Here is a 19,371-nt window from a genome sequence, read left to right on the forward strand (position 1 = left end):
ATGTAGTTAATATGTGTGTATGATGTAGTTATTATGTGTGTATGATGTAGTTATTATGTGTATGATGTAGTTATTATGTGTGTATGATGTAGTTATTGTGTGTATGATGTAGTTATTATGTGTGTATGATGTAGTTATTATGTGTGTATGATGTAGTTATTGTGTGTATGATGTAGTTATTATGTGTGTATGATGTAGTTATTGTGTGTGTATGATGTAGTTATTATGTGTATGATGTAGTTATTATGTGTGTATGATGTAGTTATTATGTGTGTATGATGTAGTTATTATGTGTGTATGATGTAGTTATTATGTGTATGATGTAGTTATTATGTGTGTATGATGTAGTTATTGTGTGTATGATGTAGTTATTATGTGTGTATGATGTAGTTATTATGTGTGTATGATGTAGTTATTGTGTCTCATCCCACTGTACTCTCTGGTGTTCAGGATGATCCAGGTGGAGAGGGAGTCTGCTGACCTCAGGGCAGATGAGATAGAGTCTCGTGTGAACAGTGGTAGCATGGACGGACTCAACGTTACACTCCGCCCCCGAACCATGCCCAGCTCAGCCACTGCCCAGTCCCTGGCTTCCTCCTCGTCCCCTCCCACCAGCGGACGCTCTACCCCCAAACACAACACCCACAACGCCAGCCACCAGCTGGGAATCATGACCCTGGTGAGACGCAGACATGCACTTAACCATCAGAGAGGACTAACCTGACAACATGTTTGGATTGATGTACTCACACACAATGTTTACAGTGTGAAACAACAAGTCACTCAACTGCTGCTTATTCATTCTCTCTTCAGTAACCCCAGTAACTGGTTTTGATTGTATGTCTAACAACTGGTTGCCTCTAACTATGTGTTGGTGTGTCTGTGCCTCCCTCCTGTCTTTAACAGCCTAGCGACTTAAGGAAACACCGTAGAAAAATAGCAGTAAGTCAGTTTTCTCTTTATCTACACAACTAAGAGAGGCAGTACAGTTCCCAGATATGGAGAGTTACTGAAATGAACAAAGTTTTCAAGGTTGCGATTGGAAAGACAGGATCCTTCCCGCTGGACAAGGTGTTGTCACAGCCTCTCTGAGAAAGCTCCTATTTGAAGCCTCCTGACAGATAAAGGTGGCTTCACTCTTTCTCACCTCTCTCTCTCCCTCCAGTCTCCAGTGGAAGCTCGTGAGGACAAGGCTACTATCAAGTGTGAGACGTCTCCCCCCTCCTCTCCCCGCAGTCTGAGACTGGAGACCAACTTCGCCCAGCTCACTGGCAGTCTGGAGGACGGACGAGGGTACACACACACACACACACACACACACACACACACACACACACACACACACACACACACAACCCCCCTCCCCCACATACACACACATTCTTTCAATCCCACTTATACTTTGTGTCTCTCTCTCTCTCTCCCTCGCTCACTCTCTCTCTCTCTCTCTCTCTTTCTCTCTCTCTCTCTACAGGGGTAAAGCGAAGAAGGGCATCAAGTCATCTATAGGTCGTCTGTTTGGGAAGAGCAAGGAGAAGGGCAGGATGGAGGGAGGAGGGACACTGGGGAGGGAGGGACAGCCTCTGCCTGCCCTGATGCCGGGAGGTAACTCAGCTGGACCTGTAATCTCTGTCTTCTGTAGGCTACTGTATGTACAGGTATGTGTGAGTGATGCTATGTCTGTTGTGTTGTGTGTCTCAGTAGACTTTGAGATGAGCATCGGAGACACCATGACTCTGGGCAAGCTGGGCACGCAGGCAGAGAGAGACCGCAGGATGAAGAAGAAGTAAGACCTTTACCTACCACACACACACACTCTCTTTCTCTTTCTGTCTAAATGCAAGGTCAATTGGTGGTGTCTCTGTCAGTTGAATTGTGAATACATTTTGGAAGCTGTGAAACCCTGGCCTCACTCTGTTCCGTAGTAGAATAAAACATTAATGTGCTCCAGAGGCCATGCCAACATTAGTTGTTTACTCTCCTCTCTCTTTCTCTCTCTCTCACTCCCTCTTTCTCCCCGTTTCTATCTCTCCCCTGTCTCTGTGTCAGACATGAGCTGCTAGAGGAGGCCAGGAGGAGAGGACTGCCCTTCGCTCAGTGGGATGGACCAACTGTGGTCTCCTGGCTAGAGGTATAACCTCTAACTCCTGATCCCTAACCTCCACCACAACCTTACCCTATCCCTAGCCTCCAGATTCCCCTAAATCCTACTCTACCTTAACCTTGTCCTACCATATAATCACCTGGAGTATTATACTGTGTGTGATTATGATGTTGATGGTGGTGATGATGATGAAGATGATGCTCTCTCTCACCAATGTAGTTGTGGGTGGGGATGCCCGCCTGGTACGTGGCAGCGTGTCGTGCCAACGTGAAGAGCGGTGCCATCATGTCGGCCCTGTCGGACACAGAGATCCAGAGGGAGATTGGCATCAGTAACCCCCTGCACCGCCTCAAACTGAGACTGGCCATCCAGGAGATGGTGTCCCTCACCAGTCCCTCTGCCCCGCTCACCTCTAGAACGGTACAAACACACACACACACACACACATCACACACACACACACACACACACACAGCCTCTTTGTACCGCTCATGGTACATACACACACACTGCCCATCACCTGTCACTTCACTGACCCTGTAATGATAGTGCTTTTGGAGTTGACAGTACTCTTCACTCTGTCCACTGTGCTGCATGGGGTGGAGCGGGAAACCTACTCTCTCAACAGTGTGCCAGATACTGCTTGCCTGACACACTCCCTCTCACTACAGACACTGTATGCGTGTGTGCGTGCTTTTCTTTGTTGTCTGTCTGTAATTGTGTGTGCGTGCTCGTGCGTGCTCTCCCTCTCTGCACAGTCCTCCGGAAATGTGTGGTTAACCCATGAAGAGATGGAGAACCTGGCTTCCTCCACTAAAGCGGTCAGTGCCATCTGTGTGACCCCCTCCCCACCACAGACACACCACACACACCACACACATCACACACCCACACACACTCTGCCCGCTGTGCTACACATATGCTTGCTTCTGCAAACGCTCATCCCCAGCCTCCTACAACTACAACGCATACTGTCTCCTTGTTTGTGCCTGGGTTAGCATGTCTTTGGTGCACCATATTAGGCTCTGTTGTTTTGATGAGTTATTGTGTGTAGATTTATGCTGGTTGTCTGTTAGGTTGTGTTGTGATTAATTATGTCTCAGCATTCTGGTGTTAAAGTTGATCCATCTCTCCAAATGGCTTTCCTGGGTTCAGTACCTGGTCGGTTACATTGGTGCATGGGACTCAGATCACTCAAAAAATGTAAATCAAATTTTATTTGTCAACCTTACAGTGAAATGCTTACTTACAAGCCCTTAACCAACCATGTTGTTTTAAGAAAATATCTAAAAGAAAGTAAGTGATAAGAATAACAAATCATTCAAGAGCAGCAGTAAATAACAATAATGGTGCTATATACAGGGGGTACCAGTACAGAGTCAATGTGTCAATGTGTGGAGCCACCAGTGTCGAGGTAATTGAGGTAATTATGTTGCCATACCAGGCAGAGATGCAACCGATCAGGATGCTCTCGATGGTGCAGCTGTAAAACCTTTTCAGGATCTGAGGACCCATGCCAATTTTTTTCAGTCTCCTGAGGGGGAATAGGTTTTGTTGTGCCCTCTTCACAACTGTCTTGGTGAGCTTGGACCATGTTAGTTTGTTGGTGATGTCGACGCCAAGGAACTTGACGCTCTCAAACCTGCTCCGCTGCAGCCCTGTTGATGAGAATGGGGGCGTGCTCGGGCCTCCTTTTCCTGTGGTCCACAATCATCTCCTTTGTCTTGATCATGTTGAGGGAGAGGTTGTTGCCCTTGCACCACATGGTCAGGTCTCTGACCTCCCTATAGGCTGTCTCATCATTGTCAGTGATCAGGCCTACCACTGTTGCGTCATCTGCAAACTTAATGATGTTGGAGTAGTGCCTGGCCATGCAGTCATGAATGAACATGGAGTACAGGAGGGGACTGAGCAAGCACCCCTGGGGGGCCTCCGTGTTGAGGATCAGCATGGTGGATGTGTTGTTACCTACTCTCACCACCTGGGGGCGGCCCATCAGGAAGTCCAGGATCCAGTTGCAGAGGGACGTCTTTAGTCCCAGGGTCCTTAGCTTATTGATGAGCTTTGAGGGCACTATGATGTTGAACGCTGAGCTGTAGTCAATGAATAGCATTCTCACGTAGGTGTTCCTTCTGTGGGAAAGAGCAGTGTGGAGTGCAATAGAGATTGCGTCATCTGTGGATCTGTGTTGGGGCGGTATGCAAATTGGAGTGGGTCTACGGTTTCTGGGATAATGGTGTTGATGTGAGCCATGACCAGCCTTTCAAAGCATTTCATGACTACAGACGTGAGTGCTACGGGTTGGTAGTCATTTAGGCAGGTTACCTTAGTGTTCTTGGGCACAGGCACTATGGTGGTCTGCTTGAAACATGTTGGTATTACAGACTCAGACAGGGAGAGGTTAAAAATGTCAGTGAAGACACTTGCCAGTTGGTCAGCGCATGCTCGGAGTACACGTCCTGGTAATCCATCTGGACCTGCGGCCTTGTGAATGTTGACCTGTTTAAAGGTCTTACTCACATCGGTTGCGAAGAGCGTAATCACACAGTCGTCCGGTACAGCTGATGCTTTCATGCATGTTTCAGTATTACATTTACATTTACATTTAAGTAATTTAGCAGACGCTCTTATCCAGAGCGACTTACAAATTTAAACTTAAACTCAAATTTAAGACTATTACTTGCCTCGAAGAGAGCATAGAAGTTATTTAACTTGTCTGGTAGGCTCGTGCCACTGGGAAGCTCTCGGCTGTGCTTCCCTTTGTAGTCTGTAATAGTTTGCAAGCCCTGCCACATCCGACGAGCATCGGAACCGGTGTAGTACGATTCAATCTTAGTCCTGTATTGACGCTTTGCCTGTTTGATCATTTGTCGGAGGGCATAGCGGGATTTCTTATGCTTCCTGATTAGAGTTCCGCTCCTTGAAAGCGGCAGCTCTACCCTTTAGCTCAGTGCGGATGTTGCTTGTAATCCATGGCTTCTGGTTGGAGTATGTACGTACAGTCACTGTGGGGACGACGTCCTCGATGCACTTATTGATAAAGCCAGTGACTGATGTGGTGTATTCCTCAATGTCATCGGAGAAATCCCGGAACATATTCCAGTCTGTGCTGGTAATACAGTCCTGTAGTTTAGTATCTGCTTCATCTACACCACTTTTTTATAGACCAAGTCACTGGTGCTTCCTGCTTTAATATTTGCTTGTAAGAAGGAATCAGGAGGAGAGAGTTGTGGTCAGAGTTGCCAAATGGAGGGCGAGGGAGAGATTTGTAGAGCTCAGTGTGTGATTAGCATTAGCTAACTGTGTGCATGCGTCTAACCCAATCTGTCCTGTCTCTGCCACGCTGTCAATCACTCAGGAGAATGAGGAGGGCAGCTGGGCTCAGGTGAGAACTCCTCCCACTAACACCTGTCGTTGTTATCACAACAATTACCTGAGCCAGGGGGGTTGTCACCATGTCACAGAGAGCACAGTCTCAGACCACACACACACACACACACACATACACACACGCCTACTCTTTTGGTTAATCCACGTACACAGATGAACCTCTCAATTGTATCTAATCTCAGCCAAACATACTCACTAACTGTGTCCCTCCTGACACACAGACTCTGGCATACGGGGATATGAACCATGAGTGGATCGGTAATGAGTGGCTGCCCAGCCTGGGTCTGCCTCAGTACCGCTCCTACTTCATGGAGTGTCTGGTGGACGCCCGCATGCTGGACCACCTCACCAAGAAAGACCTCCGCACACACCTCAAGATGGTTGACAGCTTCCACAGGTCAGTCACCATGGTAACCAGCCAGCCACCATAGCAACAGCAACCGTTCTTAGGAGCTGCCATGCTACACTTTCAATATCAATATAGGAAAAATAGGCATAAAAGTGATGACATATGTATTCAATTTGTGCAGTCAACAATGACATTTAACCCATAAAAATGTGGGAATACAAAATTCACAAATAATATTGTGTGTATCAGGGCCAGTCTGCAGTATGGGATTATGTGCTTGAAGAGACTCAATTACGACAGGAAAGACCTGGACCGTCGTAGAGAGGAGAGCATGCACGACATGAAAGGTAAACATCCATAATCATACACAGGATCTCTCATTATAAATGTCATCATGTGAGATCCTGTCTCAGTGGTCTGCAGACACAGCACATTTACATTTGAGTCATTTAGCAGACACTCTTATCCAGAGTGACTTACAGTAGTGAGTTCATACATTTTCATACTGGTCCCCCGTGGGAATCAAACTAACAACCCTGGAGTTGCAAGCACCATGCACTACCAACTTAGCCACACGGGATTTAAGAGGGTTGGAGCTCTATGTATGGACAGCTGAGCCTTTTACTGCTATCTCCACACATACACACACACACACGCACGTACGCACACGAACACACACACGCGCACATGGACACACACACACACACACACACGCACACACACGCACACGAACACACACGCACGCACATGCACATGAACACACACACACAGAGAGCCAGCTAAAGCTTTGCTACCTTATGACCTTCAGCACTGCATATGAACTTGACTCAGCTGTCCTGTCACATCAGAAGCCCCCTCCTCACACACACACACACACCGCCTGTTCCTCTCTGAAAAAGCTGGGTGACAGCTGTGCTTATTCAGAACAAAGGCAGTATGCCATTGAGAGTACACTATTGGAGTGTGAATACTTCTGATATGATATTCTCTGTCTGTTTATTAGATGCACTGGTCTATATGGTGTGATAGTAATACACCTCTCTCTGTCTCTCCCTGTCTATCCCTCTCCCGTCTCTCTCTCCTCTCCCCCTCTTTCCATACCCCCTCCCCCCTCTCTGTAGATGCGTTAGTGTGGACCAATGAGCAGGTAGTGCACTGGGTCCAGAGTATAGGTCTGAAGGACTACAATACCAACCTGATGGAGAGTGGAGTCCACGGGGCTCTCATTGCTCTGGATGAGACCTTCGACTACAGCAGCCTGGCTCTCATATTGCAGATCCCCATGCAGAACACACAGGTACACACAGACACATACCCTTGGTCGAGGGACTAGCGCTGTGTAGGAATGACTAGGGCTGTCAAAGTTAGCATATTACCGCCACACCAGTCACGAGTCATGACCCAGTCAAATTCCCTGTGACCGTTGGCATTCATTTGAGCATTCATTTGAGCATTCAAAACTGCTCAAATGAATGCCGCTGATGGGTAGTTTACCAAACGCTAATTGCCTGGTACTTAGTGCTCTATTGTCCATCTAATTACTCTCTAAACACTTAATGGTTAAATGTGAATAATCTGAATGATGAGGACAAATTATGATGAGAATTAGGGCTCCTGTTTGGAAATGGACATTGGAAGCCCCGGAATATGCATAGATACAAGACGACCGGTCCGATCTGAGTGAGGGAAGCAGCAGAAAAGCCCATTGTTTTGCTACTTTATTAAAACAGAGCAGTAGAGGAAGGGAGAGAGAGAGAGGCACAGAGCGAGCAGCTCTAGACTATTAGGGAGCAGAGGCCGAGTGTGTGTGTGTGTGTGTTTGTGTGAGTAAGACACTGGAGGCTCGGAACACCAGAGCAGGCATGGAGGGAGAGACTGCAACCACTGTTATCTTGCGCTAGACTAACTTCTTGCTGGTTATTTATCATTCCATCCGATTACATAGTACCTGACTTGACTGCATCAAACCGAGAGAAACTAGGTTTATTGAGGCTAGCCATAACGTTACTGCTGTTCTCACCGTCCTACAGTTGGCCTACACATAATAGAACGGACGTCCCCAGTCAAGTCAATGATGACATAATGGGTGGACTTGTAGCCATTTTGAGTGTACCCATTGGAGCAAAGCAGGAAGTAAAAGAAGGATGTAAAAGCAGGAAGTATACCCATCAGTCTGTGCTTTGATTTGTTGATTCAACTCAACTGGCATTACAAAAACGACATTCCATTGCATGAGCCACATTAGTTAGTATTATTTGAATGAACATTCTGCATTACAATGGAAATGATTGCACCACAATACCAAGCAGCCTTTGCGAGTGTACCCATGAGTTTACCAGTCACATTTCTATGGTGTGGAAGCCCGGAGATGCTAAACATGTTTATGTTAAATAACGGTCAATTACCGTGAGACCGGCAGTCATTTGCATGACATTTACCTACCGGCTGACAAAATGTCATGACTGCCACAGCCCTAGGAGTAACGCCAGCTGTCTATTTAAGTGATAATGCCGGAAAAGCTGGTGTTTGGAGGATATATTGGCACGGGAGTTGGTCTCGGGCCGGCAAACCATGTCAATATGCCAATATATCCTCCAAACACCGGCTTCGAAAGCATTATCACTTTTATACATTGGGTTAACAACATTTTCAAACAATGATTGACATATTTTAATTAAAAACTTTATTTTGATAACTTTTGTCATACTATTTCATCCTTCCACAAGATATAGTCCCGAAACAAATCTAGGATTGCTACCCAAGCCGGCTGGTCATTCGTTCTATTGGTTCAGTTGCCATTCTGGCTGGAAACATTCTTATCCCTTTGCTTGCTAGCTAGCCAACTACGGCTAACTTAGAGTCACGCCAATCAGTGAAGAAAAATCAACAACAGTAGTTGCATTTGTTTAAGTTGTTTTCTAGTGACATTTATTTGGATACATCCGTAACAATGAGCCAATGAGGCACGATTTCACCTGGAATAGAAAATGTGCTCTCTCCTCAGGACACTGTTGTTCAGAGGAGCTAGCCAACAACACAGTTAACACAATAACTTCAAACTGAAGCTGGGAAGACTGCAAACTAGCTGCATTTGGTTTCGTTTGACCTTTTTTCAATTGACATTTCTTTGTATATATCCATAAAAATGATGCCAGCTGATTCATAACTTTGACTGGCTGAGAAACGCTGCCTGCCTTTCTCTTTCGTCCCAACTCTTGACCCACCCCTACACGTTCATTACTGTGGGACAGTTGGAGATCAAATTTGAAAATTGAAACAATGTTGCAAATGTTGGAGAGACAGACATCAAGGTTTATTCAAATCTCCGCTGTTGTCTAAAAGAAATGTGAGATAATGTCTAGATGCTTTTTATAGTGGAGGTCAAGTTTATAACATGCCTGGCTGGGCTGATGGAACAGAGTAAATAGGCATTTTAACACCATAGATTTAGCCGGTGATAACTTGTGGAATAGACGGGATGGATTGCACTTTTAACCAATCAGCATTCAGGATTAGACCCACCCGTTGTATAAATGCTGTATATCTATATGCTGTGTGTGTGTGCGCCAGGCTCGGCAGGTTCTAGAGAGAGAGTTCAACAACGTCCTGGCCCTGGGCACTGACCGCAGACTGGAGGAGGTGAGTAATAAGGAAATAATGGACCCACAAGTGTTTCAGTTTTGCCGTCTTCATGTGAAATATGGATTCTGTTTCTTTATAACCACTTTGATTGCTTTTACATGGCTGTTTGTTTGTTTACTTTCTCTCTCTGTGTAGAGTGGGGATGATAAGACGTTCCGCCGCTCTCCATCGTGGCGTAAGCGTTTCCGAGCGCGGGAGGGAGGAGGGGGAATGGGCATGATGGCGGGCTCCATGGAAACACTGCCCGCTGGGTTCCGTATGCCCTCCATGTCCATGCCCCCGTCCATGGCCCTGGTGCCCAGGAAACAGCTGCAACCAGAAGGTGTGTGTGTTTGGAAAGGGGTACTGTGAGGTCGTAGCTAATTGAATTGCAGTCGTGTGGATGTGATTTGAGTGTGTTTTGCGATTCACTGACAATGCAAGCCCTAACAATAACAGCCACAAAATGATTTCATCTTAACGCTTGATGTGTGTGAGGGCATTCATGCGTGTGTGAGTGTGTGCCGGTCTCTTTGCTTTGCCTGTCTCACTGCACGCTGTCTCCTCTCTGTCCCGCTCGGCCACGCCCACTTCTGCCACACACTGTCTAGCTCCTCCCCCGGCTCCCCAGAGACTCGACCCCTCTGCTGTACGGACGTACTCATGCTAACTCCACTCCACTTACTAACAGGAGCTAACGTTAACAGGTAAGATATCCTAGCAATGCTAACAAATGGCTAGGACCATTAGCCTATTCCTGACTGAGCAATGCTAACAAAAGGTTTAGGGAAACCTCATGCTAGTTCCACCCCAGTTGCCAACCCTCTCTCTCTCCCTCTTTCTTTCTCTCCCTCGCTTTCTCCTTCTGTCTTCCTTTGTATCTCTCTCAGTTTATTCCCATGACCTGTATGGACACATGCTTGCGGCCTTTCGAGAGTGACATGCCAAATTTGGGAGAGATCTTGACGTTAAGGGACCTGTATCCAGCGTCACCTCTCACCTTCTCCGTGGGACACGTGCAATTCGGAGGTGACCTCTGACTTTTTGACCTTTGAACTCTGAGCGTGCTCATTGCCACACTCGCTGCTGTAAAGGAGACTCGGCCCAGTTGCTATTCCCAGTAAACCCAGTACCCCCAGTAGCCTTGTTGTTGTGGTGTCGTGCTCCCGCATAGTCCTAATTCCTAATCTGTCGGTTCTAGTCCTAATTCTTTATCTGTGGGTTCTATTCCTAATTCCTACTCTGTGGGTTCTAGTCCTAATTCCGAATCTGTGAGTACTAGTCCTAATTCCTACTCTGTGGGTTCTAGTCCTAATTCCGAATCTCTGGGTTCTAGTCCTAATTCCTACTCTGTGGGTTCTAGACCTAATTGCTCATTTGTGGGTTCTAGTCTAACTTTACTCTAGCTCCTGGGTGTTTTCCACCTACACGTCGTCCCCTCGGTTATGCAAGGTATTAATCATTTATTGTCTCTCTGTAAATAAAATGGATGACATATGTTTTTTTATATAAATATATATAAATATATATATTGGAATTATATATGGAGAATATTATAATATCATTGCTGTATGAAACCCAATGCCCTGTATTCGGTGGTGACTGTTCTATTTGTGTGTTGGACCTCTGTGTGTCTTATATGCTGTCAGTGTCTGGAGTTATATGAAGGACTCACTAAGCAGGGGCCTGTTACTCTATGTGATACTACTACTATGATTCTCAGCCACAGGTTCTTGGGTCCAGACCTAAACGGTTCAGTTACCTTTCCTGCCTTTTATCCCCTACTTTCCTTCTCTCTTTTCATATCTCCTTTCCCATCTCCTTTCCCATCTCCTTTTCTCCTTTCCTCCTGCCCTTTCCTATCTCCACTCGTTTCCTTCCTCTATTTGACACTGATGTAGCTACCATGAGTAGAGTAGGTGATCCTGTAGATATGAGAGGATACAGGATGAGCTGTGTGTGTAAATGAAAGCAATAGGCTCCAATATTTGAGACTTAAGGGAAACAGCATGTTACGAAAGCCAAACCCTAGACTAACCTCCATGGATGGATGGTGTTGTTTTTCTCTACTTCGTTTCAAATCAAACAGTAAATTGCTGCTAGGCATCAGCCAAACGAAAATCCTCACAAACAGGACACCTGACAGAGACAGTGATGATGCCATATATGGACTTTTCCCCTGCCGACCCTTTCCTGTCCAGTTGCCATGGGGATGTGAAAGTGGCCAATGATGCTGCCCGAGCACTAGCACGTGTTGTGTGTATGACCTCCTCTCCTCCAATGAGAGAGCTCTGTCAGTGAACTAGTGAAGTGTTGGATGGGTGTATTTCTTTTTATTTTACAGCCAATGTTTTAAAGGTGTCTAAAAGATGTAATGTGTTACCGTGGCAGCTACGAGTACTGTGTGTGTATTTATTCCAGGTGTGAAATGATGCTGACAAATCAAGATCTTATTATTTGGCTATTTAAAAAGTGTATTGTATTTATGACACTATAGACATAAGTAAAGCTGTTTTTTGTAAAGATAAATGTTGATGTTGTGTGTTCATTTTGAGGTGATGGTTGGCATGCAGGTATGTGCTTGCATGTGAAGACATTAACTGCGGCCAAGTATTGAAAATGGTCTTTAATGCAAGTTTAGACATCTACAAATACAAGTTGGGACATCTACAAATACACAACAATCTTTATTATAAAACTCAAAAATAAGTTAGCAAAAAAATAGAAAATAAAATAGCAAAACCACTCTGTAGAAAACGGAACGTATTTACATCACTAGCATTCATTACCAGTTTAAATTAAGCAGATGCATTGGTCAAAACTGCCATGGTACATATTGGCCCCACAAATAATAAACTAATGTTTTTTAAGCATAACACACGCAAACAGAATGCAAGATAGATCAGGGAAAGATTTAGAAAAGGAGGAAACATATATTTTTCTGCATTAAGTCAGGACAGAAAACCATAATTCTCGTTTCTTCTTTCCAGTGGCACTTAGGGCCTCAGTTCTAACTTGAGATCCACACAGGGAACTGGATTTTTGTCCTAAAACATGCATAGATTGATGTCAGTGGGTTCTCAGGTTAGGATCTGACCTGTAACCTACTGGTAGGGATACGTGGACCACAGGGTTTGGTAGGTAGGGAATAAGGCCTCAGGCCTGGAAGAGGTGTGAGGGCTTTAGGTTAGGGCCAGGAGTTAGTCCTGGAAAAACCTCCTGGCCTATGTTGGTGTGTATGGTGTTGTGTGGTGTGTGGGTGTGTATGGTGCTGTGTGGTGTCCAAGTGCTAGCTTGCAACTAGCTGGGACACACAGGGCCTGGCCTTCTTTCCTCCCTTCATTGAAGTAGTCACTGATCTAACATGCTTGGATAGGTGGAATGTACAGTAGGTTTCGCTGCATGGCTTTCACCTATCCAGTTATATCCCATCAGTGACTACCTCCTCATGGAAGGGAGTAAAAAAAGATGGTTTGTGATGTATTGGACCTGTTAACAGCACACATGTCTGTCTGCTGCTCTGGGTTTATTTGGGAATGTCCACAGGTACAGGGTAGGCCAGCGGAGCCCCCTCTGCTGCTGTGATGCTGTCCACGATGGACGTCAGAGAGCGCAGGTTAGTCTGCTCTGGAGAGTCTGCACTCAGGAGGTCTAGAGAGAGACATGAGAGAGAACGTCAAAACAGCTAACATTTTCAACAAGTTCAGGGTGCATTGCTGAAATGTAATACATTATGTGTTTACCCTCGTTGCTGTAGCTCTGGGTACAGTGGTCTGAGGTGTTGCTCCACTCTGGGCTGCTACAGCAGGTGCTGCCTGATCCCTGCTCACTCGACGACGACACCTGTTACCATGGAGACAAGGCACTGTCATTCACCCCGCTTTATGTGACACGTCACGCCCCACCCCATACAGACGATGCCAGTGACACACACATCATCTCATTCACAACTATAGACACACACTACGCTACTCACAACGACAAAACACACACTACTATTGATCATCTGCCTGTCTCTTTTTCAATGATTCATCAAACAATTTCTTTTTTTTAATTGTCACTTAGCAGACACTACAGTAGTGAGTGCATACATTTTCATATTTTTTCGTACTGGTCCCCCATGGGAATCGAACCCACAATCCTGGCATTGGAAGCGCCATGCTCTACCAAGTGAAGCACACACACCACACTACCCACAACTCCACTCACTACACACACAGCTTCATCAATTACTTTATGAATAATTGATTGTACTACTGTGTCATAACACATTATCCATTACAACTGTTTCTGAAAGCTGGTAGGTTAAGATGAAACTAAATCAAGATTAGGTGAGTGCTGTGTTTGAAGTACTTATGAGGGATACAAATGATGTATGTAGCATGTCTTTTAAAACAATAGCCATAGCAGCACTCCCAAGGGAATTCACGCACGCCAGGGTGTAATGTTTCAATATACCTCAAAGTGCTGTTCTGTCTGTGTTGTTAGGGGATGGTTTGATGAGGGCTCTGTCCGCGGTACTTGTCTATGACAACTGTCAATGAATGTAAGAGCTCTGTTCTGGAACTGTTCTGTTGAAACCTTGTATTCTACGAGAGGCGGACACCATATATCAGAGTTTACACACCAGACGTAGATCTACCCTCCTACCAGACTCACACTAGCACACACAGACATATAAAAAAGCCTTTACAACTAACACACCCAACCGCCACACCTGCCTTACCTAAAAGCACTGTTAATGCCTGTAGGCCTACATGTTCTCAAATAACATAATTTCCTAAATGTTGGGGGCGATTATTCCCATCCATGTCATTTGCAGTCGTTTCCAAGTCTCTGGTCCCTCTTTCTTCACTCCCCATTCCCTTCATCCCTCTCCAGTCTGCCTATCCCTTTTTCTTCACTCCCCATTCCCTTCATCCCTCTCCAGTCTGCCTATCCCTCTTTCTTCACTCCTCATTCCCTTCATCCCTCTCCAGTCTGCCTATCCCTCTTTCTTCACTCCTCATTCCCTTCATCCCTCTCCAGTCTGCCTCTCCCTCTTTCTTCACTCCTCATTCCCTTCATCCCTCTCCAGTCTGCCTCTCCCTCTTTGACACCTCTCTCTTCTACTGTGTCATTCCCTCTCTCACTTTATTCACATCTTTTCTCTCATTTAGCCTTTTCCTCATATTCTTTCTCTTCCTCCTCAACCACTCCCATCCTCATGTATCTCTATTAACCTCCCTCCCTCCATCCCTCTCTCCTCCCTTCTACCTTGCTCTTTCTCCCAGACCTCTACTGTAGGTTTGTGTGGTTCTTTCATCCCTCACACCGTCCATCTCTTCCTCCCTGCGTCCCTGTCTCCTACTCACCCTGGGTTGAGCAGGTCCGGTGCGGTATTGTAAGCCCTGTGTTCCCTGGTCGGTCTCCTGCTGGTTGAGGGAGGAGACGAGTGCCTGCAGCCTCTCAATGTACTGGATGGCACTCCTCAGGATCTCCACCTTGGGCAGCCTCTGGTTGGGGTTCATCAGGGTGCTCCTCTTCAGGGCCTCGAATGCCTCATTCACCTTCTTCAGCCTCCTCTTCTCACGCATTGTGGCCGCTTTCCGTCGGTCCATGGTCACAGTCTTGCGTTTGCACAGCTTGCAGGCCCAGGGTAGGCACTGGCCGGGGCAGTGGGGCTCCGGGTGGGGGGAGAGACCAGAGGGGGTTGCCTTGTCCTCCATACCTCCACCCAACCCTACCCCAACCCCCCCGGATAGACCTCCACAAAGCCCCATCATGGAACCCCCGCGCTCCTGGTAGCCCCCCTGGTCATACCCACCCGGCAGCCGGGACTGGTAGAAGTTGTCCCCCCCTTCGTAGAAGCGTTGGTCGGGGAAGAAGTAGGGGTTGGTCTCGAAAAGCTCCATACTGGTCGACGCTGAAGTTTAGGGGGCGAAGACTCTGGTTTGGTTCCTCTGGGCTCTACTGTGTGTGTTCTATAGGGGTGTTAGGTCTGAGTGTGTTGGAGAGAGTGTGTGAGTGAGCCTCTCCCACTTCTGGCCTGGGTTAGTGGAGAGAGGAAGATGTGTGGAGAACAACTGGTGTGGAGCAGCAACTGCAGGTTGGCATTTAAACCCTCTGACTGCTGCAGGATCAGAGGGTTAAATTTAGCACGAGCCCAGAGAAACCTGACACGGCGTTTAGCTGTTGCTGCACATCTAAACTTCACATCTCTGTTGGGCCCTGCTCTCCAGGGCTTCAGGAACGTGTGTATGTGTGTATGTACGTGTGTGTGTGTATATGTGTGCATAGGAAGCTATGTCTATGTACTCACTCGCGTGTGTGTGTGTGTGTGTGCATGTGTGCAAGGTAGAGCGTCGGCCAATGGTGTAGTAGATAATGGAATGTGATCTGGTTGCCATGGAAATTGGTCTAATTACCTCAGATCTGACCATGGGATCAAAGATGGCTGCCTTAGTGAGGTATTCCCTGCCTCACGTCCCCTCCACGACATCATACCTGAAGTCCCCTACCATACAGTCTACACACAGCTGTCACCTCCACTCTCAAATCCCCATACTTGATGACAGAAAGTATCACAGCAACTTTTGTTGAAGTTATTAATTGAAGGAAAGTTATTTTGATTCATTCTGAAAATAAGGTATGAAGATTTTCAGTATGGATATGTTTGACTGATGTTTTATCTGCGTGAAGTTCATGGGGACATGGAGTTAAATCTCGACATGTTTTCCACATCCAATAGAGAGTCCTTAGTATTTGGCTTTAAGCCCAAGAGAATGGATAGAGACACATAACTGGACACCCCTGAGTGACTGTGGGCCAATTCGCCACTGTCGGGTACAGCCTGGTATGTGTCTTAACAGTGAGATTCACATCAGGTAAGATATTTGTGATGGCCTTGGTTGTCCTGACCCTGGACAGTGTTAGCCTAGCTGCCTGTCGCTAATCCCTCAAGACTCGTCTCACCTCATAGCTCACAGGCTAATTCTGACAGGCTTCCGTTCGGATGCACCATGGTCCTGTCTGTCCCTATCATAGCCCTGTCTGTCTCTCTCATAGCCCTGTCTGTCTCTCTCATAGCCCTGTCTGTCTCTCTCATAGCCCTGTCTGTCCTTATCATAGCCCTGTTTGTCTGTCTCACAGCCCTGTCTGTCATAGCCCTGTCTGTCATAGCCCTGTCTGTCCCTATCATAGCCCTGTCTGTCCCTCTCATAGCCCTGTCTGTCTCTCCCATAGCCCTGTCTGTTTCTCTGTCTGTTTCTCTCATAGCCCTGTCTGGGGTTCTATGAGAGAGACAGAGGTTGGGTAATGGTCTGGGACCGGGCTAGGTTGGGTAGTGGTCTGGGACAGGGCTAGGTTGGGTAATGGTCTGGGACAGGCTAGGTTGGGTAATGGTCTGGGACAGGGCTAAGTTGGGTAATGGTCTGGGACAGGGCTAGGTTGGGTAATGGTCTGGGACAGGGCTAGGTTGGGTAATGGTCTGGGACGGGGCTAGGTTGGGTAATGGTCTGGGGCGGGGCTAGGTTGGGTAATGGTCTGGGACAGGGCTAGGTGCTAGGTTGGGTAGTGGTCTGGGACAGGGCTAGATTGGGTAATGGTCTGGGACAGGGCTAGGTTGGGTAATGGTCTGGGACAGGGCTAGGTTGGGTAATGGTCTGGGACAGGGCTAGGTTGGGTAATGGTCTGGGGCGGGGCTAGGTTGGGTAATGGTCTGGGACAGGGCTAGGTGCTAGGTTGGGTAATGTTCTGGGACAGGGCTAGGTTGGGTAGTGGTCTGGGACAGGGCTAGGTTGGGTAATGGTCTGGGACAGGCTAGGTTGGGTAATGGTCTGGGACAGGGCTAGGTTGGGTAATGGTCTGGGACAGGGCTAGGTTGGGTAATGGTCTGGGACGGGGGTAGGTTGGGTAATGGTCTGGGGCGGGGCTAGGTTGGGTAATGGTCTGGGACAGGGCTAGGTGCTAGGTTGGGTAATGTTCTGGGACAGGGCTAGGTTGGGTAGTGGTCTGGGACAGGGCTAGGTTGGGTAATGGTCTGGGACAGGGCTAGGTTGGGTAATGGTCTGGGACGGGGCTAGGTTGGGTAATGGTTTGGGGCGGGGCTAGGTTGGGTAATGGTCTGGGACAGGGCTAGGTGCTAGGTTGGGTAATGTTCTGGGACAATGCTAGGTTGGGTAGAGGTCTGGAACAGGGCTAGGTTGGGTAATGGTCTGGGGCGGGGCTAGGTTGGGTAATGGTCTGGGACAGGGCTAGGTTGGGTAATGGTCTGGGACAGGGCTAGGTTGGGTAGAGGTCTGGAACAGGGCTAGGTTGGGTAATGGTCTGGGGCAGGGCTAGGTTGGGTAATGATCTGGGGCAGGGCTAGGTTGGGTAGTGGTCTGGGACAGGGCTAGGTTGGGTAGTGGTGGTCTTGGACAGGGATAGTGTGGGTAGTGGTCTGGGACAAGGCTAGGTTGGGTAGTGGTGGTCTTGGACAGGGATAGTTTGGGTAGTGGTCTGGGACAGGGCTAGGTTGGGTAGTGGTGGTCTTGGACAGGGATAGTTTGGGTAGTGGTCTGGGACAGGGCTAGGTTGGGTAATGGTCTGGGACAGGGCTAGGTTGGGTAATGGTCTGGGGCAGGGCTAGGTTGGGTAATGATCTGGGGCAGGGCTTGGTTGGGTAGTGGTCTGGGACAGGGCTAGGTTGGGTAGTGGGGGTTTTTGGACAGGGATAGTTTGGGTAGTGGTCTGTGACAAGGCTAGGTTGGGTAGTGGTGGTCTTGGACAGGGATAGTTTGGGTAGTGGTCTGGGACAGGGCTAGGTTGGGTAGTGGTGGTCTTGGACAGGGATAGTTTGGGTAGTGGTCTGGGACAAGGCTAGGTTGGGTAGTGGTGGTCTTGGACTGGGATAGTTTGGGTAGTGGTCTGGGAGAGGGCTAGGTTGGGTAGTGGTCTGGGAAAGGGCTAGGTTGGGTAGTGGTCTGGGACAGCGCTAGGTTGGGTAATGGTCTGGGACAGGGCTAGGTTGGGTAGTGGTCTGGGACCGGGCTAGGTTGGGTAGTGGTGGCCTTGGACAGGGATAGTTTGGGTAGTGGTCTGGGACAGGGCTAGGTTGGGTAATGGTCTGGGACAGGGCTAGGTTGGGTTGTGGTGGTCTTGGACAGGGATAGTTTGGGTAATGGTCTGGGACAGGGCTAGGTTGGGTAGTGGTGGTCTTGGACAGGGATAGTTTGGGTAGTGGTCTGGGACAGGGCTATGTTGGGTAATGGTCTGGGACAGGGCTAGGTTGGGTAGTGGTGGCCTTGGACAGGGATAGTTTGGGTTGTGGTCTGGGAAAGGGCTAGGTTGGGTAGTGGTGGTCTTGGACAGGGATAGTTTGGGTAGTGGTCTGGGACAGGGCTAGGTTGGGTAGTGGTCTGGGACAGGGCTAGGTTGGGTAGTGGTCTGGGACAGGGCTAGGTTGGGTAGTGGTCTGGGACAGGGCTAGGTTGGGTAGTGGTCTGGGACAGGGCTAGGTTGGGTAGTGGTCTGGGACAGGCTAGGTTGGGTAGTGGTCTGGGACAGGGCTAGGTTGGGTAGTGGTCTGGGACAGGGCTAGGTTTGGTAGTGGTCTGGGACAGGCTGGGTTGGGTAGTGGTCTGGGACAGGGCTAGGTTGGGTAGTGGTCTGGGACAGGGCTAGGTTGGGTAGTGGTCTGGGACAGGGCTAGGTTGGGTCGTGGTCTGGGACAGGGCTAGGTTTGGTAGTGGTCTGGGACAGGGCTGGGTTGGGTAGTGGTCTGGGACAGGGCTAGGTTGGGTAGTGGTCTGGGACAGGGCTAGGTTGGGTAGTGGTATGGGACAGTGCTAGGTTGGGTAGTAGTCTGGGACAGGGCTAGGTTGGGTAGTGGTCTGGGACAGGGCTAGGTTGGGTAGTGGTCTGGGACCGGGCTAGGTTGGGTAGT

The 19,371-nt window shown here is 48.0% G+C and overlaps 2 protein-coding genes across 11 annotated transcripts in view; one reads left to right on the forward strand and one right to left on the reverse strand.

Annotated features, from left to right (window-relative positions):
* Nucleotides 1-11,993, forward strand: part of ppfia4 (PTPRF interacting protein alpha 4) — a 130,757-nt gene extending 118,764 nt beyond the window's left edge. For 3 of the 10 annotated variants that reach the window (XM_065000813.1, XM_065000838.1, XM_065000872.1), the window contains exons 15-30: nucleotides 451-679; nucleotides 907-942; nucleotides 1,166-1,293; nucleotides 1,475-1,605; nucleotides 1,702-1,786; nucleotides 2,050-2,131; nucleotides 2,324-2,524; nucleotides 2,863-2,925; nucleotides 5,463-5,489; nucleotides 5,716-5,891; nucleotides 6,093-6,190; nucleotides 6,965-7,140; nucleotides 9,414-9,482; nucleotides 9,621-9,807; nucleotides 10,076-10,171; nucleotides 10,355-11,993. In XM_065000813.1, coding sequence (XP_064856885.1) covers nucleotides 451-679; nucleotides 907-942; nucleotides 1,166-1,293; nucleotides 1,475-1,605; nucleotides 1,702-1,786; nucleotides 2,050-2,131; nucleotides 2,324-2,524; nucleotides 2,863-2,925; nucleotides 5,463-5,489; nucleotides 5,716-5,891; nucleotides 6,093-6,190; nucleotides 6,965-7,140; nucleotides 9,414-9,482; nucleotides 9,621-9,807; nucleotides 10,076-10,134 — 1,747 coding nt within the window. In that variant the 3' untranslated portion in view covers nucleotides 10,135-10,171; nucleotides 10,355-11,993. The remainder of the gene's footprint in view (nucleotides 1-450; nucleotides 680-906; nucleotides 943-1,165; nucleotides 1,294-1,474; nucleotides 1,606-1,701; nucleotides 1,787-2,049; nucleotides 2,132-2,323; nucleotides 2,525-2,862; nucleotides 2,926-5,462; nucleotides 5,490-5,715; nucleotides 5,892-6,092; nucleotides 6,191-6,964; nucleotides 7,141-9,413; nucleotides 9,483-9,620; nucleotides 9,808-10,075; nucleotides 10,172-10,354) is intronic. The other 7 variants (XM_065000816.1, XM_065000857.1, XM_065000822.1 and 4 more) reach the window with 7 other exon arrangements.
* Nucleotides 11,994-12,075: 82 nt separating this feature from the next.
* On the reverse strand, nucleotides 12,076-15,627 carry myog (myogenin). The gene is made up of 3 exons (XM_029654987.2): nucleotides 14,819-15,627; nucleotides 13,208-13,307; nucleotides 12,076-13,115 (listed from the first exon to the last, which is right to left on the reverse strand). Exons 1-3 carry the CDS (start codon nucleotides 15,356-15,358, stop codon nucleotides 12,991-12,993), a joined length of 765 nt encoding a protein of 254 aa, XP_029510847.2. The 5' UTR covers nucleotides 15,359-15,627; the 3' UTR covers nucleotides 12,076-12,990.
* Nucleotides 15,628-19,371: the final 3,744 nt, after the last annotated feature.

This window comes from Oncorhynchus nerka, linkage group LG2, assembly GCF_034236695.1.
Source record: "Oncorhynchus nerka isolate Pitt River linkage group LG2, Oner_Uvic_2.0, whole genome shotgun sequence".
Taxonomy (NCBI): domain Eukaryota; kingdom Metazoa; phylum Chordata; class Actinopteri; order Salmoniformes; family Salmonidae; genus Oncorhynchus; species Oncorhynchus nerka.

Excerpts from the sequence above, each read along its gene's own strand:
- myog (XM_029654987.2), bottom strand. The coding sequence starts at position 15,358 with ATGGAGCTTTTCGAGACCAACCCCTACTTCTTCCCCGACCAACGCTTC. Across the intron at positions 13,308-14,818 it reads CCGGACCTGCTCAACCCAGG|GTGTCGTCGTCGAGTGAGCA; the intron begins GTGAGTAGGAGA and ends CCATGGTAACAG. Across the intron at positions 13,116-13,207 it reads CCAGAGCTACAGCAACGAGG|ACCTCCTGAGTGCAGACTCT; the intron begins GTAAACACATAA and ends GTCTCTCTCTAG.